This window comes from Miscanthus floridulus, chromosome 11 (genome assembly GCF_019320115.1).
Source record: "Miscanthus floridulus cultivar M001 chromosome 11, ASM1932011v1, whole genome shotgun sequence".
Classification (NCBI taxonomy): domain Eukaryota; kingdom Viridiplantae; phylum Streptophyta; class Magnoliopsida; order Poales; family Poaceae; genus Miscanthus; species Miscanthus floridulus.
In genome coordinates, this window is record NC_089590.1 from 41299269 (window position 1) to 41320661 (window position 21393).

General features: G+C 48.9%; 2 protein-coding genes and 1 pseudogene across 2 annotated transcripts; all 3 read left to right on the forward strand.

Annotated features, from left to right (window-relative positions):
* Positions 1–9978: 9978 nt before the first annotated feature.
* On the forward strand, positions 9979–10494 carry LOC136491822 (uncharacterized mitochondrial protein AtMg00810-like). The gene has a single exon (XM_066488049.1). It carries the CDS (start codon positions 9979–9981, stop codon positions 10492–10494), a length of 516 nt encoding a protein of 171 aa, XP_066344146.1.
* Positions 10495–12864: 2370 nt separating this feature from the next.
* LOC136493667 (uncharacterized) lies at positions 12865–14038 on the forward strand. The gene has a single exon (XM_066489767.1). It carries the CDS (start codon positions 13166–13168, stop codon positions 13820–13822), a length of 657 nt encoding a protein of 218 aa, XP_066345864.1. The 5' UTR covers positions 12865–13165; the 3' UTR covers positions 13823–14038.
* A 4283-nt stretch (positions 14039–18321) lies between these two features.
* LOC136491146 (ferredoxin-3, chloroplastic-like) lies at positions 18322–19094 on the forward strand (annotated as a pseudogene).
* Positions 19095–21393: the final 2299 nt, after the last annotated feature.

Consider the following 21393-nt stretch of genomic DNA (forward strand, 5'->3'; position numbering starts at 1 on the left):
GGTGGCTAATTGGCATCACCCACCAAGCCCGCACGTCGGGTGCCGCAAGAACCTACCCTGAAGGTGAGGGTAGCTCAATGATACGCTTTACTAAAGTTGCTCTTCGCGACTCCCGCGGGGCAAGCACAATGCCCCTCACAAGCTCTTCTCCGGAGCACCGCACAAGCTTCTTGCGGGCTTCGACGGAGACCACCACCAAGCCGTCTAGGAGGTGGTAACCTCCAAGAGTAACAAGCACCACCGGCTTGCAACTTGATCACCTAGTGCCACTCGATGCAACCTCACGATGCAATCACACTAGAATCGCTCACTCACACAATCGGATGATCACTATCAAGTATGTGTGAGATGGAGGGCTCCTAAGCACTCTCAAGCATGGACACAAAGTCCCCCAAGGTGCTCAGCACCAGCCATGGCCAAAGGCCACTTCTATTATAGCCCCAAGGGCTAAACTAGCCGTTACCCCTTCACTAGGCAACTGTCGGGTCTACCGGACACTCCGTTCGTTGTTGACCGGACGCTGGACCTCAGCGTCTGTCGCCCAATGACAGCCACATGTCACTGCAATTCAACGGCATTCTTCCGATCTCAACGGGTCATCTTCTGACCGGACGCAGCAGCTTCAACTGACCGGACGTTAGCAACCCCAGCGTCCGGTCGTTTCTAGTAAGGGACTAGACATGACCGACGCGTCCGATCGCACATGATCGGATGTAGCCCAGCGTCCGGTCACACTCTAGTCTTCTGCATCACCGTACGTTAGCCTGACCGAACGCACCCTGCCAGTGTCCGATCACTTCCAGTGCTAGCGTCCGATCGAAGACCGGACGCTGCATGCTCTTGGCCACCACTGACCGGACCAGGACCCCAGCGTCCGGTCACCATGTGACCAGTGTCCGGTGCACTCTGTGAGACCCGGTCTTTTCTGTCTAGGGTGCTAATGGCACCGTTGGGACTATCCGCACTCTATGGGCGGCACTCCGCCGGTGGAGTTTCTTCACCAAGTTGATCCACATCAACTTCAACTCATCTCCTTTGTAAATGTGCCAACACCACCATGTGTATGTGTGTTAGCTTTTCACAATCATTTCTCTAAGGATGTTAGCCACTCAACTTGCCACACCACTCGATCCTAGCGACGATGCAAAGTTAGATCACTCGAGTGGCACTAGTATGACCGATATGCAAACAAGTTTGCTCCTCTTGATAGTACGCCATATATACCTAAACCCGGTCATAAACTTCTCTATACACCTATGACCGGTGGAATGAAATGCCCTAGGTTTATACCTTTGGCCTTGCGCATTCCATTCCATCTCCTCCAATGTCGATGCAACACATGCACCAACACGATCAACAATGATATGATCCACTTCATATCATCACGTGATCATATTGGTTCATCGATCTTGACTTTACTTGCTCTTCACCGTTTGCCATCGTCCATCGGCGCCAAGTCTTGCTCAAGCTTCACGCCATGCGGTCCATCACTCCAAAGCCTTCAGCTTGCCCTTCACGCTTGCAACCGGTCCATCAAGCCAAGTCTTGTCTTGATCTTCTCCACCTTGATAACATGACTCAATGTCATGTCTCATGTGCATTTAAGCTCCTTCATCATCACATGTGTGAGCTTTGCAACATCTCCAAACCATTTTCACCGTCATGGCATATGTTGCTCACACACATGTACCTGTGGACTAATCACCTATGTATCTCACATAAACACAATTAGTCCACCTAAGTTGTCACTCAATTACCAAACCACACAAGGACCTTTCACATACCCGTTAGCGAGCTCACCGAGCACGTCACTCGAGCCCGAGCCATCGAGGCAAGCGACATTAGCTCAGCCCCTCCGATTGTGAGAAATCGAGGACGAGATAACGCAATAAACTCAAACCAACCCCTACCAAGCCCAATGGGACTCACGGGCTCAAGACACCCAAAACGCCTCGGCCACGCTTAGGGTCCATGACTCTGACTCACCCCAAAATCCCTCGGCGCGCCCGACGCCTGGATCCGAGAGTCCGTCTCTTCTGATCCTCTGACACGCCCAACGCTAGGATCCGTGAGTCCGTTTCGATCCCTCGGCTGTGCCCGACGCCAGGATCCATGAGCTCCATCACGTCCAATCCCTAAAAACCACCTTAGTTTGCACATGACACCTTGGTTGATGACTCTGTCTTGACTAAAATGCATGCACACATGCCCGCTGACAAAAAAAACCCAGGCAATCCTACCCGAATCGCCCGGGGGCTCAGGGGCTTACACCCGCGGGTGCGCTCGCGCACACCCACTGACAAAACAAGAACTTCCCCCACTGGCAACACGAAAAAAACCCCAGACGATTCTACCTGAATTGCCTAGGGGCTCGGGGGCTACACCCATGGGTGCGCTCACGCGCATCCACCATCAAGACAAAAAATCCACCAGACGATTCTATCGGAATCGCCCGGGGGCTCAGGGGCCCCTGTTGGGTTCATAAACCCGGGGTCCCTCTTGGACCGGCTTCTTAGCAAAGGCTCAACCCAGCAGGCGACATTACGAATGACTCGCAACTACTAAGCTGGCCCAAAAAACCTAAACGATAGGCCAGAAGGGCGATCCAAATCTCCAATTGGAAGGCCTGGCCGAAGAGGAATGGCGCCTGCTTCCAACTCCGGCCCGCCTCTCCTATCGAAAGAAGAACAGTACTCGCTTCTAACTCTAGCCCGCCTCCAGATGGCCTCTTCGACCAGAAGCCTTAGCCAAAAACACTACTTCTGACTCCGACCCGCTTCTCCGATCAGGGAATGCGTTGAACCCCTGCTTATAGCTCCTCCCCGACTGGCGCAAACAGAGCCAACTGAGACCAACCGACCAGGGATGCCCGCTTGGTAAGGACCATGAAACAGGCGGAGAAAGTAAGGCAGGGCACTCAAGTCAAACCACAATACCAAGGACCATACCCTGCACACCTACAGGACAGTACCCTACGACCTTCCTGGCATGATAGAACCCAAGTAGTATTGTAGGTGCCAACATTTTCCCTACAGTGTTGTGGGCGTCGTCAACTCCCATACCAGACAAACACGGTAAGGCTCCGCCCACATGCCTCTAGGCATCAATAGTGTTGTGGGCACCAGCATTTACTGTACCAGGCGAACATGGTAAAACCTCTTGCATGCCTCTCGTCATCAATAGTATGGCAGGCACCGACGTCTGCCATACCAGAAGAAGACGACATAGCCTCCCACGTGCATCTGACGTTAAACAGTATTCTGGGCGCCTACCATCATCTTTGTACCCGCCGGTGTGGGCAACAAGACTTAGTAGCATACGTACTCTCTCCCTCTCACTTGTAAGGCCATCCCCTTCAACTAAAAAAGGGGATGCGCTCTCTCCCAACAGATAGATCGATCAGTTCACTTACATTGATTCACCCTCTGTAACTTTAGACACTCTAAAGATATATAGAGCACACGCTCGAACACTTATCACATAGTGGAGCTTCTGTCACTCTCGGCCCTTCAGACAAGAGTCCGACCAGACCTCTTGTACCCCCCCCCCATCTTTCTCCCTTTTGTTTGTAACCCACAGCAAACTTCGAGCACCTAGTCTCAGGAATAAAGTCGCTGACCGACTCAAACTAGATGTAGGGCATGTTGCCTGAACCAGTATAAACCCTGTGTCATTGAGTGCTAGGCCACCTCGATCACAACGTACAGCAAAACTACAAATATTTATGTGTTGGTCACTTTTCTGCACCGACACAAAGTTTCATAGGGTAGCCACATCATTTAATTGTGATATGGTTCTATGATTAAATATGGCGTATGAAATTATAGCCTTGCAATAATTGCATACAATTATTTTGTTATCTCACGTAGAAGATCCTGGAGAGCGCATGAAAATGAAACAAAACGGTGGTCTTGTGGAGGTTTCATTGCATTTCATTGTGTAGGTAAAGTGATGGATGGGTTTTAATCCTAAGAGCAAGCAAAATAATGGGCCTATAGCTAAGCTAGCCACAATGTGGAGGAGTGAAGGAGAAGAGACATGAGAGCTTGGCTTTCATGCAAGCAGCAAGCTAGATACAAGAGCCTATGCACTGGTGGACCTAAAGAGCAAGTAGATGTGAGGAGCGAATAGAGAAGAGAATGTGAGACATAGGTAACCAGTAGTGCCATATAATAATAAAAAATATTTTATAGACAAATATAAGGCTTGACTATTAGGGCGTTCGCAACGGTTTGGGGAAATCTCCAGCTGACATGGCAACATGACAGAATAAAAAAGTAGAACCGTGGAGGTGCACAGGTCCCATAGAGGAGAGATACAGAGAGAAAGTTTATGGAAAACTGTGCGAGGCTATCTACTTGGCGGCCGCTGGTGACTTCGTTTTTATGTTCTCTCTCCTCCACGTCATATAAAAAATAATATTAGCTAGATATTAGACAGCTTGTTGGGGACCCCCTTACAACTTGATTTATAGCCACGCACTTGACTCTATTATTGGACTTGCTCTAATAAGAATCTATTTTTCTCTTTTCTCATGAATACCATGCCAACTAAGCAAATTTACTAATGTATCATAGCTTTAAATAAGAACAAACCCATGTGAAACTCCCACAGAGGCTGACCTTAGAGAAAAGGAAGCTATAGTTATTGTATGAGTTAGTTGTTTGATGTCTATCTTATAGACCCATTCTTCGCCTAAAAATAGTCGTTTAGTTGGTTTCAACAATGTTTAAACAGTAAATAAATAAAGACAAATCATGCCATTTAGTCCCTAAATAGTGAATTAAACCATTGGACCATTCCGCCACCAAGGCCATGTCAGTTGTTTCAACAGAGTTGGGAGGTTCATGGTCCGTGGAGATGCAAAGGAGATCAATATAGCGATCATGAGTTGCTCAATGACTAGCAACTCATGTTCAAAGAAGATGAAGAATATGTAGCATACATCAAGATCAAATACCGCATCTTCGAACATACTCGAGCATATGACACAACATTCCTAGTAAACATAGGTATGACTCATGATTTCAAGATAGTTTTGTGGGCTGAGAAAATGTCTAGAAAATTCATGAACAATGCTCACATCTCCTTACTATGCAGTTTTTATGCATGCTCAAAACTTCTGCTATGGGCATTACATTTTGGTTTTTTTTAGAAGATCATTCTATTAATTGGAATAATCTTAGAATGATGATTGGCTTCAATAGTAAGTGTGTAATAGGCTTGGATAGTGTTGTGCCAACTTTTAATAAGAATGGTTTTCCGTTAAAAAATTCTAGGCTAGGCAAACTGATTCAACTTCACCGCGAACACCAATGGCATCCACAACCCCACTCTTCAATTCATGCATCTTAGATTGCAACGACTTTGTTTCCTAGAGCTGATATGAGAACTTTAAGAAATGATGAACTAAAATTGTTGCTTCCCATGGTAAAGAAAACACATGTTTCACCAGTAGAATGCACATGATGCATCAATAAATAGATGTTTCAATAGAATGGGTGCAATCAAATGTACATCTTTGGTCACTCAAATTGTCGATAAACTTGGAGTTTTAGAAAAAGCTTCAATTGAATACCTTCCTACAAACCATGTGTAGCTGGGTGAAGATCACTTCATCCAAGCTCATGTAATAAAAAACTAGATCGATCTCTTGTTATGATTTATCACGCGCGTCTATACAACTAAAATTATTTTGCCTGCACCGGGATATTGGTTGTATAGAGCGTGATCATTAACACTTGTTTTGGAGAAACAAGAGAGGCTGTTTGCATGAGAGTTTTAGGGAGATTGACAAGGAGTATGCCACGAGCTCGAGCCCAATGTGAACTACTACAAGTCTACAACAATAGTAGTAGCAAGCATCGTACCATCCTTCATATGATCAACCATTTGCTAGACAAGCAAGTTGGCAAAAACCAAGCTCATATCTGTTAAGTAATCTACTGCTCCCCTTGTGTGAACGCATGGTAGGGACAAGCGACACCGAAAAGGGCTCCCTACTGTTGCACTATAGCAGCTGCAGGGGTAGGCGCCGAATGGCTCTCCTGCTGCACTGTAGCCACAGTAGGGGCAGGCGCCAAAGTCAGCCATGCTGTCACATCTAGTCACTGTAGCAGCATGGCAGCCTAACATGTCTATGTACTAGGATTAGATGGGTAGAGTTGTATATATAGTTTGCCACTGCAACTCAGTAAAGAGCGAGTTCAATTTTGCCATCTCCTCTGCTTGTGTTGTGTGTGTGTGCTACATTCTCCCTCCTTTCTTCTACCTCTAGCCATAGTGTGTGGTCGGCAATGATAGTGCATGGTTGGCAATGGTGGTGAGTGGTTGACTCACCCGTTCCAGTGATCTAGTGGGCTAACAAGTGGTATCGGAGCCGTACAAGCGTCGTTGTCAGACTAACCGCTAGCGATGACGGACGGTTTGAAAATGGGCGACAATATCGATGCTGCTATGGCTGCCTAGCCATGATAGGAGGTCATTGTGCGCATGGTATGGGAGGTCAGCGGCACCAATTGGTTGACACTGACTCGCAAAAACTATGGCGAGTGGTCGGTGACCATGAAGGTTAAGCTTAGAGCCCGACAGCTCTGGAATGATGTAAACAAGGGCCCCAACAACGAAGAAGATGATATGTCAATGTTGGAGGCTATCATCACTGTTGTACCAGTGGAGTATAGGTAGCCATTGGGGGCGAACAGCTCTGCTAAGGAGGTGTGGGAGGCCATTGCGGCGATATGCATCAGGTCCGACTACGCAAAGAAGGCGATGGCCCAGCTTCTAAAGTAGAAGTACGCCAACCTCAAGTTTAAGGATGGTGAATCAGCGGAGGACTTCTCTCTCTGCCTGTAGATGCTCATCAGCAAGCTAAGGAGCCATGACATCACCATCGACGAAGAAGAGGCGGTCTCCAAGTACGTCCACTCCGTGCTGGCGAAGTACATCTAGATTGCTCTCTCCATAGAGACGATGCTAGACTTGTCCACCCTCACCATTGAGGATGTGACAGGCCATCTGTGGGTGGTGGACGAGCACATGGAGCAGCCCACAGCAACGAAGGACAGCGGTAAGCTGCTGCTGATAGAGGAGGAGTGGGCTGCCTGGAGGAACTCTGGGGAAGCCTCCTCTAGCTGTGGTGGCGATGGCAAGCACCACGGCAAGTCTTCTTCGGAGAAGAAGAAGAAGGTTGACCCCAATGCCTGCCGACGCTGTGGGAAGATGGACCATTGGGCAAAGGAGTACCCAAGTTGGAAATAGGAGAAGAAGGCTGAGGCTCATCTGGCGTAGGCTAATGATGATGATGAGGCCACTCTCCTAATGGCGACATTCTGTGCATTGCACGACGTTGAGGCCAAGGAGAAAGGAGAGGTGATGGCGGTGAAAGAGCTTGGGAAGGCTTTGAAAGCTATCTACCTTGACAAACTGCACGCCCAAGTCCACCTCAGACGTGTGGGTGGCGAATAGGAGCAGCGGTGGTACCTAGACTCCGACGCCAGCAACCACATGACAGGCTCCAAGGAAGCCTTCTCCGAGCTCGATGGCAACGTGACTGGCACGGTGAAGTTCGGTGATGGCTCAAGGGTGGTGATCCGAGGGTGCAGCACCATCATCTTTAGGTGCCCAGACGGCGAGCATCATGTGCTAATAGATGCATATTACATCCCATAGCTGTGTTCAAGCATGATCAGCATTGTCTAGTTGGATGAGCATGGTAGCAAGGTACTGATCAAGGACGGCGTCCTCAAGATTAGGGATCAAGAGCAGTGCCTTCTTGCCAAGGTGAAGAGGTCCTAGAACTGGCTATACCTACTCGACTTGAAGGTGGAGCAGCCGGTGTGCCTGGCAACACGGCACAACGAGGAGCCATGGCTATGGCATGCCCGGTTCAGCCATCTCAGCTTTGACGTGCTTGGTCGGCTAGAGAAGATGGTTCGAGGGCTACCCCACATCAAGCATGGAGGCGAGCTATGTGACAGCTACCTAGCCGGGAAGTAGAGGAGGCTGCCGTTCTCAAAGGTGGCCAGTATCACGTAGTGGACAATCTCGAGCTCGTCCAGGCGATCTCTGTTGGCCAGTCACGCTAGCCACAAATGGTGGTCGATGGTACTTCCTCCTACTCGTGGATGATTGTAGTCACTATATGTGGCTGCAACTCCTGATGAGCAAGGACAAAATAGTGGAGGTGATCAAGAACTTCAAGGCACGTGTGGAGGCGGAGAGTGGCAAAAAGCTGTGCGTGCTAAGGACTGATCATGGCGGTGAATTCACTTCGGTGGAATAAGCTACGTACTACGCGAATCAGGGTGTGATGCAATGCCACACCGCGCCGTATTCGCCATAGCAGAATGGCATGGTGGAGCAGCAGAACCAGACGGTGGTCGACATGGCTCCATCCATGACGAAGGCTAAGAGCATGCCAACAAGGTTTTGGGGTGAGGCGGTGACCACAGCAGTGTTCATCCTCAACCGTGCACCCACCAAGGCCCTAAAGGGCAAGACACCGTTCAAAGCTTGGTATGGGCGCAAGTCGAGCATGTCCTTCCTCTAGATATTCAGTGGCATCAGCCACATCAGTCATACGAAGTTGGTCCTCACCAAGCTGGAGGATAGGAGCACACCGATGGTGCTCCTAGGCTACGTGGAAGGTACCAAGGCATACTAGCTCTACGACCCACACGGAGGCAAGGTGTTTGTCTCGCGCGACGTTGTGTTCGACGAGAAGGCGGCCTAGGACTAGAATAGTCTAGGCATGGGGGAAGCTGGTGGCTTCACCAGCACCTTTGTCGTCGAGCACTTGGTCATCTATGGTGGTGGAGATGCTAGAGAGGAGGTGCCGACCACTCCAGCAATAGAGCCGAGCACTCCTGGGCGGTGCTGACCACTCTAAGAGGGGTGCCGAGCACTCTCAGAGTGGTGCCAAGCGGTCCTATAGTGGTACCGACCACTCCAGGACGAGTGCCGAACACTCCCATAGCAGAGCCGGGAAGTCCTGCATTGATGTCGACCACTCCAAGATTGGAGCTGAGAACTGCAGTGGTGCCGAACACTCTAGGAGTGGTGACAAGTGGTCTAAGAGTAGTGCCGAGCACTGTAGCCAGGGTGCCGAGCACTCCAGGTGCCATGCAGACCACTCCAGCAAAACAGGAAACTCCATCAACGCCGATCAAGTTTGCCTCGCCTCCAAGCAACATCACTGAGTTCATGGATGCCTTCCACGACGGTGAGGAGGTGTGGTTCCACAGGCTAGACAACATCGTCGGTGGCACAGGGCCCTCAGGCCTGGTGGGTAGGCTGCTCAATGACCTAGAGCTACTTCTCGTCAATGCAGAGGAACCACTCACATTCACGCTGGCCAAGCTCGATGCAAATTAGCGACGGGCGATGCTGGAGGAGATGAAAGCGATCGAGGAAAATGAGACTTGGGAGCTCATCGATCCACCTCCAGGAAGTCGTTCGATCGGCCTGAAATGGGTGTACAAGGTCAAGCGGAATGAGCACGGCGCCATTGTTAAGCACAAGGCGTGCCTCGTCGCCCGAGGCTTTGTCCAGCGCGAGGGCATCGACTTCAAGGAAGTTTTTGCGCTGGTAGCATGCATGGAGTCTGTCCAACAGCTTCTGGCTTTGGCAGCAGCGAAGGACTAGCGCGTCCATCACCTGAATGTAAAATCGGCCTTCCTTAATGGCGAGCTGGTGGAGACAGTCTTTGTTAGGCAACCTCTGGGTTTTGTTGTTAAGGGAGCGGAGCATAGGGTGCTCCGACTATGCAAGGTGCTCAACGGGCTGCGGCAGGCCCCACGAGCGTAGAATGCCAAGCTTGACGCCACGCTGGGCGAGCTTGGGTTCACGCGGTGCGCAACCGAGCACGCTCTCTATACACGATGACGGGAGAAGGAGGAGCTTATCATCAGCGTGTATGTGGATGACTTGATCGTCACCGGTGCCCATGCAGAGGACATCGACAGCTTCAAGCACGAGATGGCGGCTCATTTTCAAATGAACGATCTCGGTGCGCTCTCCTACTACATCGGCATCGAGGTGAAACAGGGGAAGGAGGCGCTCATGCTTGGTCAGAGCACGTATGCCTCGAAGTTGTTGGAGCAGAGCGACATGGCTGAGTGCAAGTCGTGCATGACTCCGATGGAGGAGCGGCTGAAGCTGATGAAGGCCAGTACTGTGGCGAAGGAATATGCAACACTCTACTGGAGCATCGTCGGCGGTCTACGCTACCTAGTCCACATGAGGCCGGACATTGTGTTCGCCATGGGCTATGTTAGCCGCTTCATGGAGGATTCCCGAGAGGATCACTGGGCTACGGTGAAGCGGCTGCTGCGCTACGTCAAGGGGATGGTGGATCAGCGGATCGTCTTCCCCAAGACCGGCGAAAGTAGGCTACAGGTCACTGTGTTCAGCGATGTAGACATGGCGGGGGACATCGACGAACGGCAGAGCACCTCTGGCGTGCTCGTCTTCCTCGGGTCGGCTCCAATCTAATGGTTGTCGCTGAAACAGAAGGTAGTGATGCTATCCACATGCGAGACAGAGTACGTGGCGGCGGCCACAGCGGCGTGCTAAGCTGTATGGCTGCAATGGTTGCTGGGCGAGCTGACCAGTGTAGAAGCTCACCCACCAGCACTGATGGTGGACAATTAGCCCGCCATCACCCTCACGAAGAATCTGGTTCTCCACGACCGGAGCAAGCACATCGACATCAAGTTCCACTTTCTTAGGGACTCTATCGATGGAGGGCAGATCGTCATCGAGTTCGTCAAAACTAGTCGGCAACTCGTGGACGATCTCACCAAACCGCTTGGCCGTCTTCATCTCATGGAGCTGAAGAAGATGATCGGCATGGAGGGGGCTAAAAGGTTAGCAGCAGGATTAAGGAAAGAATTGTTAAGTAATCTACTGCTTCCCTTGTGTGAACGCACAACAGGGACAGACGGTGCCGAAAAGGGCTCCCTGTTGTTGCACTGTAGTAGCTACAGGGGCAGGCGCCGAATGGCTCTCATGCCACACTGTAGTCACAGCAGGGGCAGACGCCAAAGTCAGCCATGTTATCACATCTAGTCATTGTAGCAGCATGGTAGCCTGACATGTCTGTGTAATAGGATTAGATGGAGAGAGTTGTATATATAGTTTGCCACTGCAACTCAGTAAAGAACGAGTTCAGTTTTGCCATCTTCTCTACTGAGCTTCGGCCAACGCTAATGCTTGCGCTATGTGTGTGCTCTGTTCTCCCTCCCTCCCTTCTTCTACCTCTAGCCAGGCCCGGCCCTGGGGCAGGGCGAGCGGGGCACACGCTCCAGACCCCTGACGCCAAGGGGCCCATTAGCGGCCAGCAGGTATGTGTCCTGTATACGTATTTTATATAGTTGAGCAGAGGACGTCATAGCACCATCCATCAATACTCGGATATTGCTTGTACTGGTAGATACGTGCTGGTTGCCGACTTGCCCTACTACACTATAATCTATCATTTAATCTTAAAATCTTTAGAACTGAGATTTGGGATCCACGAGTCATTTCTAGTGTTTATTGCAAGATCAACGATTGGCACAGCCAAAGGCCACAGCAAGCCTAATCTTATGAGGATGTTTATGTGATTCATTGAGCGTTTTCTCGTCATTAAGACATTAAGTTGCAGGTTTTTGCTCCGTTGTAAGTTGTTTTTAGTTCGTCTTAAGCCAAACTCTAACAAGCTTACAAATCTGCTAAGTAAAAAATCTACTAAGTATTATTACTACTAGTACCGTGTTTATGTTGAGAGGCCCTGCTTGCCAGTTTCGCTCTAGGTCTGTGAAAACTCAGGACCGGCGCTGCCTCTAGCCATAGTGTGTGATCGACAACGACAGTGCGTGGTCGACAACGGTGGTGAGTGGTTGATTCACCCGTTCCGGTGATCCAGTGGACTAACAATATCAGTCTGATTGGGACCAGACATACCACCCATAGCCCTACGAAGCAGAAGGATCTAACTGAGAGAGTGCGAGTAATGCTCAATGGGCACAACCCATAGGTTCCTCCAACCACCCTTCGGTGGGTTGTGAGTATTCTACGAGTTCAAGTGGATACCCTCCTCACATTGGTGCATGACGCTCCTTTTCGACACGTGGCTACTCCGAGCTCCAGCACGACATCACTCAACTCACACATCAATTGGGTGATCTAACATTAGAATGGAGAAACTTCAGAACATGCTAGATCACTAATATTTCTAATAGCAAATAAGTATCATTAGATTAATTATAAAATACTCGAAATTCCAATATTTTTCTTTACTTTGTTAAACTTAAAAAAGTTCGACCTGTTCTATACCTAGCTAGAATTACCCTCTTTTTGGAACAGGTGAAGTATAAGCTCGAGAGCATGTAGTTGTAAACATCAGGGGCCCGTGCCCTGAGCTTAACCTGAAAAGTCAGCACGTACGTAGGGTGCAATCAAGAAGATTTGAGCGTATAGCATCCCATTCTCGCCAAAACTCTCCTGTCGTCCTGTGCAAAGACTGCACAGTCCAATTAACTCACACACCAGCAAATTCTCCCAGTCCCATCGATCGCGCTGTGCTGTAGACACAGTACCGGGTTGGATTCTGCCATTCTGGCGTTTAAAGGGCCGGGTGGACCCTGGACCGTGGGTGCCCAGTTGCATGCCCACCAGCTCGCCGACGCCGAGTGCACAGTGGCCCCGCAGAAAAATCAAATCCGGCGTGCGTATCACCCCATTGGCCCTGGTGCGTCCAGCCCGCCCCGCGCTGCCGCCAGCCTCACAAACACGACCAAAAAACCCGCGAACCTATGCTACGCGCGCCACCGCGGCTTTACCTGCTGTGACGAGTAACCAGGCCTCCGTCCACGTCGCGCGGCACGGGCAACCACATGTACGCGCGCAGGCTGGAGGCAGCAGGCCACGCTCCCCTCGCGGCCACCATAGGCGCCCCGCGCCCTCCCCCGCCTGGCGACTGGCGACTGGCGATCGCCCTTCCCCCACCTCTTCGGCCTCTACTAATTCCTAACGTGTCCGCCTCGTCCCCCACCTCCTCGTAAGTGCTTGAAGCCAGCAGGCAAGAACAGGTGCTAGCTGCTACACTGCGTACGGCCGGGTTGATCGATCGATCGACGAGCCACCGCGCGCGGCGGTTCTTGGTCGCGTGCATAGTAGCTTGATGGAGATCGGCTGCATGGCGTCATTCAGCGACGTCGAAACGGTGCGCGAAATTGAGGAGGTCGTCGATCAGCAGGCCAAGGCATGCACCGCTGAAGCCGGCGCCTTGGCAGCAGCAACCGTGACGGAAGAGAATGACGAGGCGACGCTGCAGCAGGAGCAGCATGATGGCAAGGCGCCCGTGCTCGATCCCCAAGAGGCATCGGCGCCCGAGCACGCCGCAGCAGTGGCACCGGCGGCACCAGCGGCGCCAGAGGAGCACGCCGCCGCAGAGGCACCGGCAGCACCACCGGCGCCAGAGGAACACGAGGACGAGAAGCAGGACCAGGCCGAGGCGAAGAAGGAAGAGGTGGAGCCGCCCGAGGCGGCGGCGGCGGCAGATGATGAGGACAGCACGCGCGAGAGGCTGAAGCGGCACAGGCGGGAGATGGCGGGGAGGGTGTGGGTCCCGGAGATGTGGGGGCAGGAGAAGCTGCTCAAGGACTGGGTGGACTGCGCCGTCTTCGACCGCCCCATGGTGCCGACGGGGCTGCTCACGGCGCGCCGAGCACTCATCGCCGATTGCTGCACTACACGCCTCCCGGACCGAAGAACGTCGCCGCCGTCGTCCACCGCCAGCTCCAGCCCGCCGCTCCGGGTGCGGAACGGCTGCTCCTGATCGGGTGCTCCTCTCCCTCCTCCAGACCTCCACACTACTACCTCCCATTAGCTAGCTAGCTATCCTGAATCAACAAAGCCATCTTTTTTTGCTCAAATAAGGGGGTCCTTCTTGTTCATTGAGTTGTGATGTGAGAAGGTCTAGTCTTTCTTGTTTAGCGTACTTCTGAATGAACAAGCATGCATGTGAATTACATACGAACTTGATTAGCTTAAACACTGCTAATAATCCTGAGATAATTAAAGATCTGTTTGAATCGATGAATGCAAAGATCTTGTGTTTTTCATCACCCTCTCTTGCTATTGTTGCCATTGCTAACTGTTACTATCGTACGTACGCATGCAGTGGCTTTGGTTTTATTTGTCAGCACATCATACATCGATTAACTGGACAGTACTACGCACACTGTGCTGTGTTTGGTTTGCGAGGAAAAAATATCTAAAGCCAATCTTACGATAATACACTACAGGATTGCCGACTTAGATCGCCATCTTGGATTTAAGTGTGCTTGTTAATTAGGAGTTGTTTGTCATGTCAGGTGATCGAGAGCACATTTCTTGGTGTCGTAACAATGCATGACGTGGTTTCTTGCCGTTCTTTCGTTTCCTCGATCTCCGATCCTTCAGATGAAAATATTCGATCTTGTTGCGTCCGTCTTTGGCTAGCTGTAGCAGTTCATGCATTGTGCATTTCTCTTTTCAAGGAAAACGTGACCACATGCAAGCACCTCGATCATGATACTTGTATATACCTTTGCTTCGAAAAGTTTAAAGAATCATTACTGATGATGTGATATGTTGCCGCCGTTCGATCTATACCATCAATAAGTTGAAGCTAGCCAACTAGCAAGCTACAGGAATCTTTGATGGCAAATATGTGGGTGCTGTGTTTCCGGAAGATGGTGCGTGCACGGTCGATTCGATATGATCGTGGACTAAGGTGTGCCACCAAGTCCTGTCCTCTCCTCACCACTGTACTTTCTAGAGGGTGGAGAGAAAGTAGAATAGCCCCGTAGCTCCAAATTAAGTGTAGTACTCGTGTACGCTTTGCTTGAATTAAGCTGCCGATATATATATATAGTCTTAACTTAGAACTCGGATCTGGACAGTAATGTACACACTAAGTACATAGTGTGTGCCTTTGTGGAGATAGCGTTAGTACATTTATCGACAAATATTTCTAGGATAGATGTGCACACGCTAACTATAACACATGTAGGCAAATTATTTGGTCAATATTGCTAAATACTAACACCAATCTGCATATATAGGACCTAGGATGTTTTTTATAACTCCTATTTTCAGGTCCTATTTTTAAGTTGTTCCTGGATATCATGTATACTATCTTAGTATTTAGTTGGTAAAAGAATGTGTGTGCATACATTCATAGGAGTGATAGTACATGCATCACTACTCTAGATCCATGGATCAGTACCGGATCCAAACCCGATGTCGATATGATCCTGGACTCTATACTAGTAGCTTACGGGTGTGAAGCTCTACGTGCTACCATTGAAGCAAAAAGTATTGAAATGCACGAGTGTTGCACAAATGTGTTTTGTTGATGTTGAATAAATGAAAAACATACACACCAGACGATCTCCATCAAATGAGTCATCGCCAGTAATCTGTGCATTGCCCACGTCACACGGGACCCGCATTAGTTGTTGCCTAAACATGTCCCGGGTCAATATATAGGATCTCAATTATTGTCCAGATCTTAGACTTATGACCCGACAATGAAGCTAGATCACTGCCAGTTATAGGTCGGCGGCAGCGATTATGTGTTATGTAGTAGTGTGTGATTTTTATTTTATTTTTTAAAAAGCATCCACATTAACTCTCAATGTCTAAAAAAACACCAAATTAATTAATTAGAGAAAATAAAATCAATGTCCCCACTTATATGTTAAAAAATGACCCACCACTATCATTATGAAAAAAACGACACATATCTATATTTATTTTTATATCACTTGCAGCGGCAAGGCGTGGACCTCGATCCATCATGGCACAGAGGCCCTGTTCGCTTATCTTATAATCCGTCTTTTTCGATTTGTTTTTTTTTTCAGCCAGAATAGTATTTTTCTCTCACAACAAATCAGCCGGAAGAGAGTTTTGGTTTCTTTTTTCAGCGAAGCGAACGGGGCCGGAGCTAGCACATATTTCTTTTAATTTCTCTCCGTGTACCTGCACATGAAGGCATGTTGGTGTTCGAGTATTATGCTCTGAACGGCAAACCTGCACGAGAGGCTTCACGACACGGCAAGGCGACGTTCCCGTGGTTGTGGCGCATGCATATGGCGACCTGTGACTTCGGGTTCATGCGCGTCGAGTTCTCCTTCTCGGACACGCTCCAGCCACTGGAGGCGGTGACAAGGACAGCGGCGAGACCTGCGGATGGGCTGCCCAGCCAGCCACAGGCCCACAGCCACCCCCGTCCGGACGCGGGCTAGCCCACCTTTTCTCCGACACAAACGGGCCGAATCTGTGAACCGTCCACAGGATAGGATGGTGTTGGCGTGACTTGCAGAGCCCGCCGCCGCATCACGAGCGGACCAGCACCCAGACTCCTCCGGAGCACGCCGCGGCAGCCGGCATGGGCGTGGGACCCGGGTGCCACGCGGGTGGGCACGCCCGCTGGGACGCTGGGCGCTGGCTCGGCGCCACGCCGCCATGGTTAAAGCCGAGAAGAGAACCAGCTTCCGCGCTTCAGTCGCAGCAGTTTCCACTCTAATCCGTATCCCATCCCAATTCCCTAGCTGCCGTGACCGCTCCATTTCTTCCGCACCCATCCCCCGCCGCCTCGCCTGACCAGTGCCCGCGCACCTGCGAGGTAAGCGTGCTCTGCCCTGCTCGTACTATCCGTCTCTTACGCGATACTCACTATGTCCTATATTATCTATCGTTTTCGATTTTCGTGTCACAAATTTAACTCAATTTATAGAAAATACGTATATCTCTAAATAAATTTATTAAAAAACTAGATTTAAAAATCTTTCCAATGATACGTACCACAAATATTAATATTTTGTAATATATATTTTATCAAAGTTGTTTCTCGAGAAACGAAAGCAACAGATATTTTAGAACGGAGGGAGTAAGCGATAAGAAGGTTTCTGGCCTTCTGGGCGAACCGCCGCACCGGATTTTCTGATCTGTGTCATGCACTTCTAGTGTCTATGCGTATTTGAGGTAGTGTCTACATCAATATCCAGGTCAGAACAGCTGGTAAATGTTATTGGTTAGAACTTGGATTCTTTTCTTGATATTTCTACTTTAAGGAAGTGTAGGCCACATATTTATATTTAGGTCTTTTCTGGAAAGAAAAAATCTGATATGCTGCCACATCCTGCTTCAAAACCTGCTGTGTCCACTTTTTAGTGCTTAATTTTAAAACTTATTGCTTTTAGCCATCCAAAAGGTGGCCAGGGGAAGCACAATATGGACTGCATGTATAAGCCAAGCTTCTCTCTCAAAAAAATGATATTTTTTTTAAAAAAAATACTCATTTCTCTTTTCTATAGCGTTACCGGCTAACGTTGCTAGAACTCATCAGTCTCATACAAGCAGATGCTACTGCCTAATTCAGTAGTGCACTAGGGCCTACCTTCAACTGTACACGTTAGTCAGAATAAAGGCCTACTGGTTGCTTAGCAGCACTGTGTAGCTAAGCTATTCTGCACCGTATATGCATTACTGAAAATGTCGTCTGTTCCCCTAGGGTGGCTTGCCGTGGCAAAGCTGGAGCTGCTTTGATGTGGAGTTCATCAGAGCTCGGCAACAATGACATGTTGTGATCTCTTTCTCGGGAAGTTGGGGATAGTCATGTTTAGGTGGTGTGGCTTGGGGGCTTTGGCTGATGTGGCCATGTGGGGGTCGGAGCTGCTTGTCGCTATCGTGACAAGCTTGGCAACGATAACGTGTGGTGCACTTCGTCGGTTGTAGGAAGTGAGCCTACGCGTGGTGCACTTCGTCGGTTGGAGGAAGGGAGCCTAGTTCAACTGGTTGGGTGAGAAGTGTGGCAATGTACTCAACCATCCAGGTTTAAGTCCTGTCTTTATTGAATTTGGGTGTTTATTTTCTCTTGTTAATGAAAAATCACCTAGTTCCTCCTAGGTTGGATCTCTTTTTTTTTCGCTTCGTCGGTTGTGTTGTCGTTGTGTGTTAGTGGGTTGATTGGGTTTGGTCATCTGGACTGGTGTACTTAGGTTTTTGTTGGGTTTTCCTTAATAAACCGTTCATTGTATGCTTGTAGGCCCGGTTTTTCTTATAAACCACCTCTTTTCTACCTATAGTGAATAGCGGGGACTCCTTACTCTCTCCCCTTTTTGGAGGTTGCTTCGGAAAAAAAAGAAAATGTTTATGTTGGGTAGTTGCTCAGAACTTTGTATACAGTTTCAATTCATAGTATGTACTTTGTGACCCGTAATTTTTGCAGTTATATGCTGTTGAAGCTATCAACTATTACTTAGAAACAATAAAACCCCCAATAACTTTTCTGATAGTGAACATGGTAGTTTTGGGGCGTATGTTCTTATTTTTCTAAAAAGTTCCACGGTCATAAACACCTGTTCACAAACATGTTTTTGAGTTCCAACAAAGCTCAGAGTCCCCTTGCTACCCTTATAGAACAGGTCCTTACCTGACTTAAGTTCTCTGACTTGCATAGTTCTCTGAGAGTTGCTGAGTTTCATACGCATGGTGGATGCTAATGTAATATTCACCTCTCGCCGTTCTGATTACGTATTTTACAGGTATCAAACACCCAAAGATGGCAACTTTCACATCCCCAGTTCTCTGCAACTTCATGACCATCGAACAGAAGAGCGCGCCTCTGCTGAACAACAGCACAAAACAGCCCCTGCACCTGAGCTTCCCAGGGACAAGGAGCGTGGCGACATTGCCGGGCTTCAGAGCGAGGCAAGACTTGCGCGTCGCCGCCGTCTACAAGGTGAAGCTCGTCGGCCCCGAACTCCTGCCGCGCTGGTGCGTGCTCCACGTGCGCCAGCAAGGTACTGGAGGGCTCCGTCGACCAGTCGGACCAGTCGTTCCTCGACGACACGCAGGTCGGCGCCGGGTATGCGCTCACCTGCGTCGCGTACCCGACGTCTGACTGCATCATCCGGACGCACAGGGAGGCAGACCTGTACTAGGTAGTCCGGTCCTACGCATGGCATGGATCAACCTTGCACTTCCATTTCCATAGCTCCATTCGGATTCGATCTTGAGTTCTTCAAACTGTGATTCGCACTTGTGCTCTTGTCCTTGCAGCTTAGCTAGAACTAGTACATTCTTAATCGTCATTGTGCAAGTGTAGGTTGTTATGGTATGATTCGTCCTGTGTATTGTTCTCTCTAGATACGAAACGACTAGCGCTCAGACGTCTAGCGCGAGATCTGCGTCCGGACGCCGCTACCCCCGCCTCGCACCTACTCTGTTCTACATGTCCCACCCGCTCCAATTCTGCGCTGCTCGAACGACTCGCCCCACTCATGCCACCATCTCATGCGGGCCCACGTCTTCCAAACATCATCGGCATCGAGAAGAGCAGACACTAAGGCGAGGCAGCAGAAGACGAGGAGGGAGATACAATACCCGATCTATTTTTGAAACATTCAAATGAAACATTTACAACATACGTCTGAAACACTCGTAAAAACACCTGAAAAAGCCATTGCAAAATATATATGCAATATTCAGAGAAAACACATGCAACATATTGTGTGAAACACCTGCAACATTCAGATAAACACACTTGCAACATACGTCTAGAAAAAACATCTGAAAAATTTGGGAACAAAAGCTTGCAACATACGTGTACAACCATTGCAACATCTGCAACATCCTGATCTACTTTTGCAACATCCAAATAAAATACTTGCAGCACAATGAAACACTTGAAACATACTTTTGCAATATGCGTTTCTAGCGCGCATGTCACCTTTCTACTTGGACAAATCACGGAGCTTGATGTCGTCGCGGTGCATGGAGCTCGTCGGCCTAGGTGAACACCTGGACGAGGTACATGAGCACTCCTGGGCGAGCACCTGCTCCGCGGCCTGGGCCAGCACACCCTAGACGTGGCGGGGGATGAAGGCATCACGGAGGATGGCCTCGGCGGCGCGCCGGAGTGGCCTGGCAGGGTCGATGCCTCAGAGGCGGTGGTGTGCTGGTTTGGCCAGCGGTCGAGCGCTAGAGGCGGCAGGCGAATGGATAGGAGCCAGTGAGCGGATAGGAACAAGTACATGGACAAGCTAATTTTTTATTTAGGAACGGAGGAGCGGAGGGGAGGGTCTTGGTCTATTGTCGCGCGGACCACCAACGGTGTGTCCAGCCGCCCGGACGCCCGCTTCCTGACATTAGCGCTATATCTTGGAATTTGCCAAGCCAAGCCCTGTCTCGAAATCAACGGCAGCTCCGTGACCAAGTATCGATCTATCAGTTTCAGTTTTTCATCAACGCAGGCGGCAGGCGTTTGCGTCACCGGTAGTGTTTAGGCCGGGCCAGAGCAATAATTTGGGTGCTACTCTTTTATTTCAAAGAGCACGTTACGCTCTGTTCGGCTTACTCCATATTCAACTTGTTCGGCTTATTTTTTCAGCCGGAACAGTATTTTTCTCTCACAACAATTCAGTCAGAATAGTATTTTTCAGCCAGTTTTCAGTTTCAGCCAAGATTCAGCAAGCCGAACGGAGCGTACATGGACACACTAAAATACACACGCATACATATTTCTATGGACGCCTTCGAGTACGTTGTCTGTTAGGCCAGTTTCAGCGGAGAGTATTATTTCGTTATTTCTAAGACTGACACGTCATATAGAATGAAATAAAATTTAAATGAAAGACACACTATCAATGTAAAGTTTTATTCTATGGTTATATGGATATATTTAGAGAGTTGATAATCATGCCAAGAGAGTTTTATCCCCATGAAACTCAATTATTCTCTCTTTTCATAAAAATGTTGCTATGTCATCAAAAATGCATATGTGGCAGGCTATTAAATGTAAATGAAACTCTTATAAAACTCCCGCTGAGACTGGCCTAATTGAAATGATAATATTGTTAAATCTTTTAATAATTTTGAAAATAAAATACAAGCACATGTGCAATGTCATTAAATTTTATAATAAAGTTGAAAAAAATACAAGTGTCAAGTGAAAAGAACCCAACTAGCCACTGAGCTACACTCGCTATTTGGTTGCTACTCAATAGGAGCTCAAGGACGTGTACCAAAAAGGAAAAAAAAAAGAAAAGTCCTTCGATTCTTGACAAAATGAGAGAGATCATTGGTTAGTAGATCTGACTTATAAAAGCAAGGTTAATACGTCACAGGGATCGATCTTAAACTTTGATATTATGGGTTTGCTAGAACCACGTGTGAATGGTTGTATCAACCATTCAATTTGAGTAACCCTAAAAGAACCATTCAATTTGAGCCCGTGTGTCGCATATGGGTGAATGATTATCATGTGTTAGATCTGTTTTTTTTTAAACATCCAAGGGATGAGATTTAAAGTGCGTAGAAATTAATTAGGTGACATGTAATTATAAATTCTTTCACAGT

Coding starts and splice junctions, on each gene's coding strand:
- LOC136491822 (XM_066488049.1), top strand. CDS start 9,979: ATGGCGGCTCATTTTCAAATGAACGATCTCGGTGCGCTCTCCTACTAC.
- LOC136493667 (XM_066489767.1), top strand. CDS start 13,166: ATGGAGATCGGCTGCATGGCGTCATTCAGCGACGTCGAAACGGTGCGC.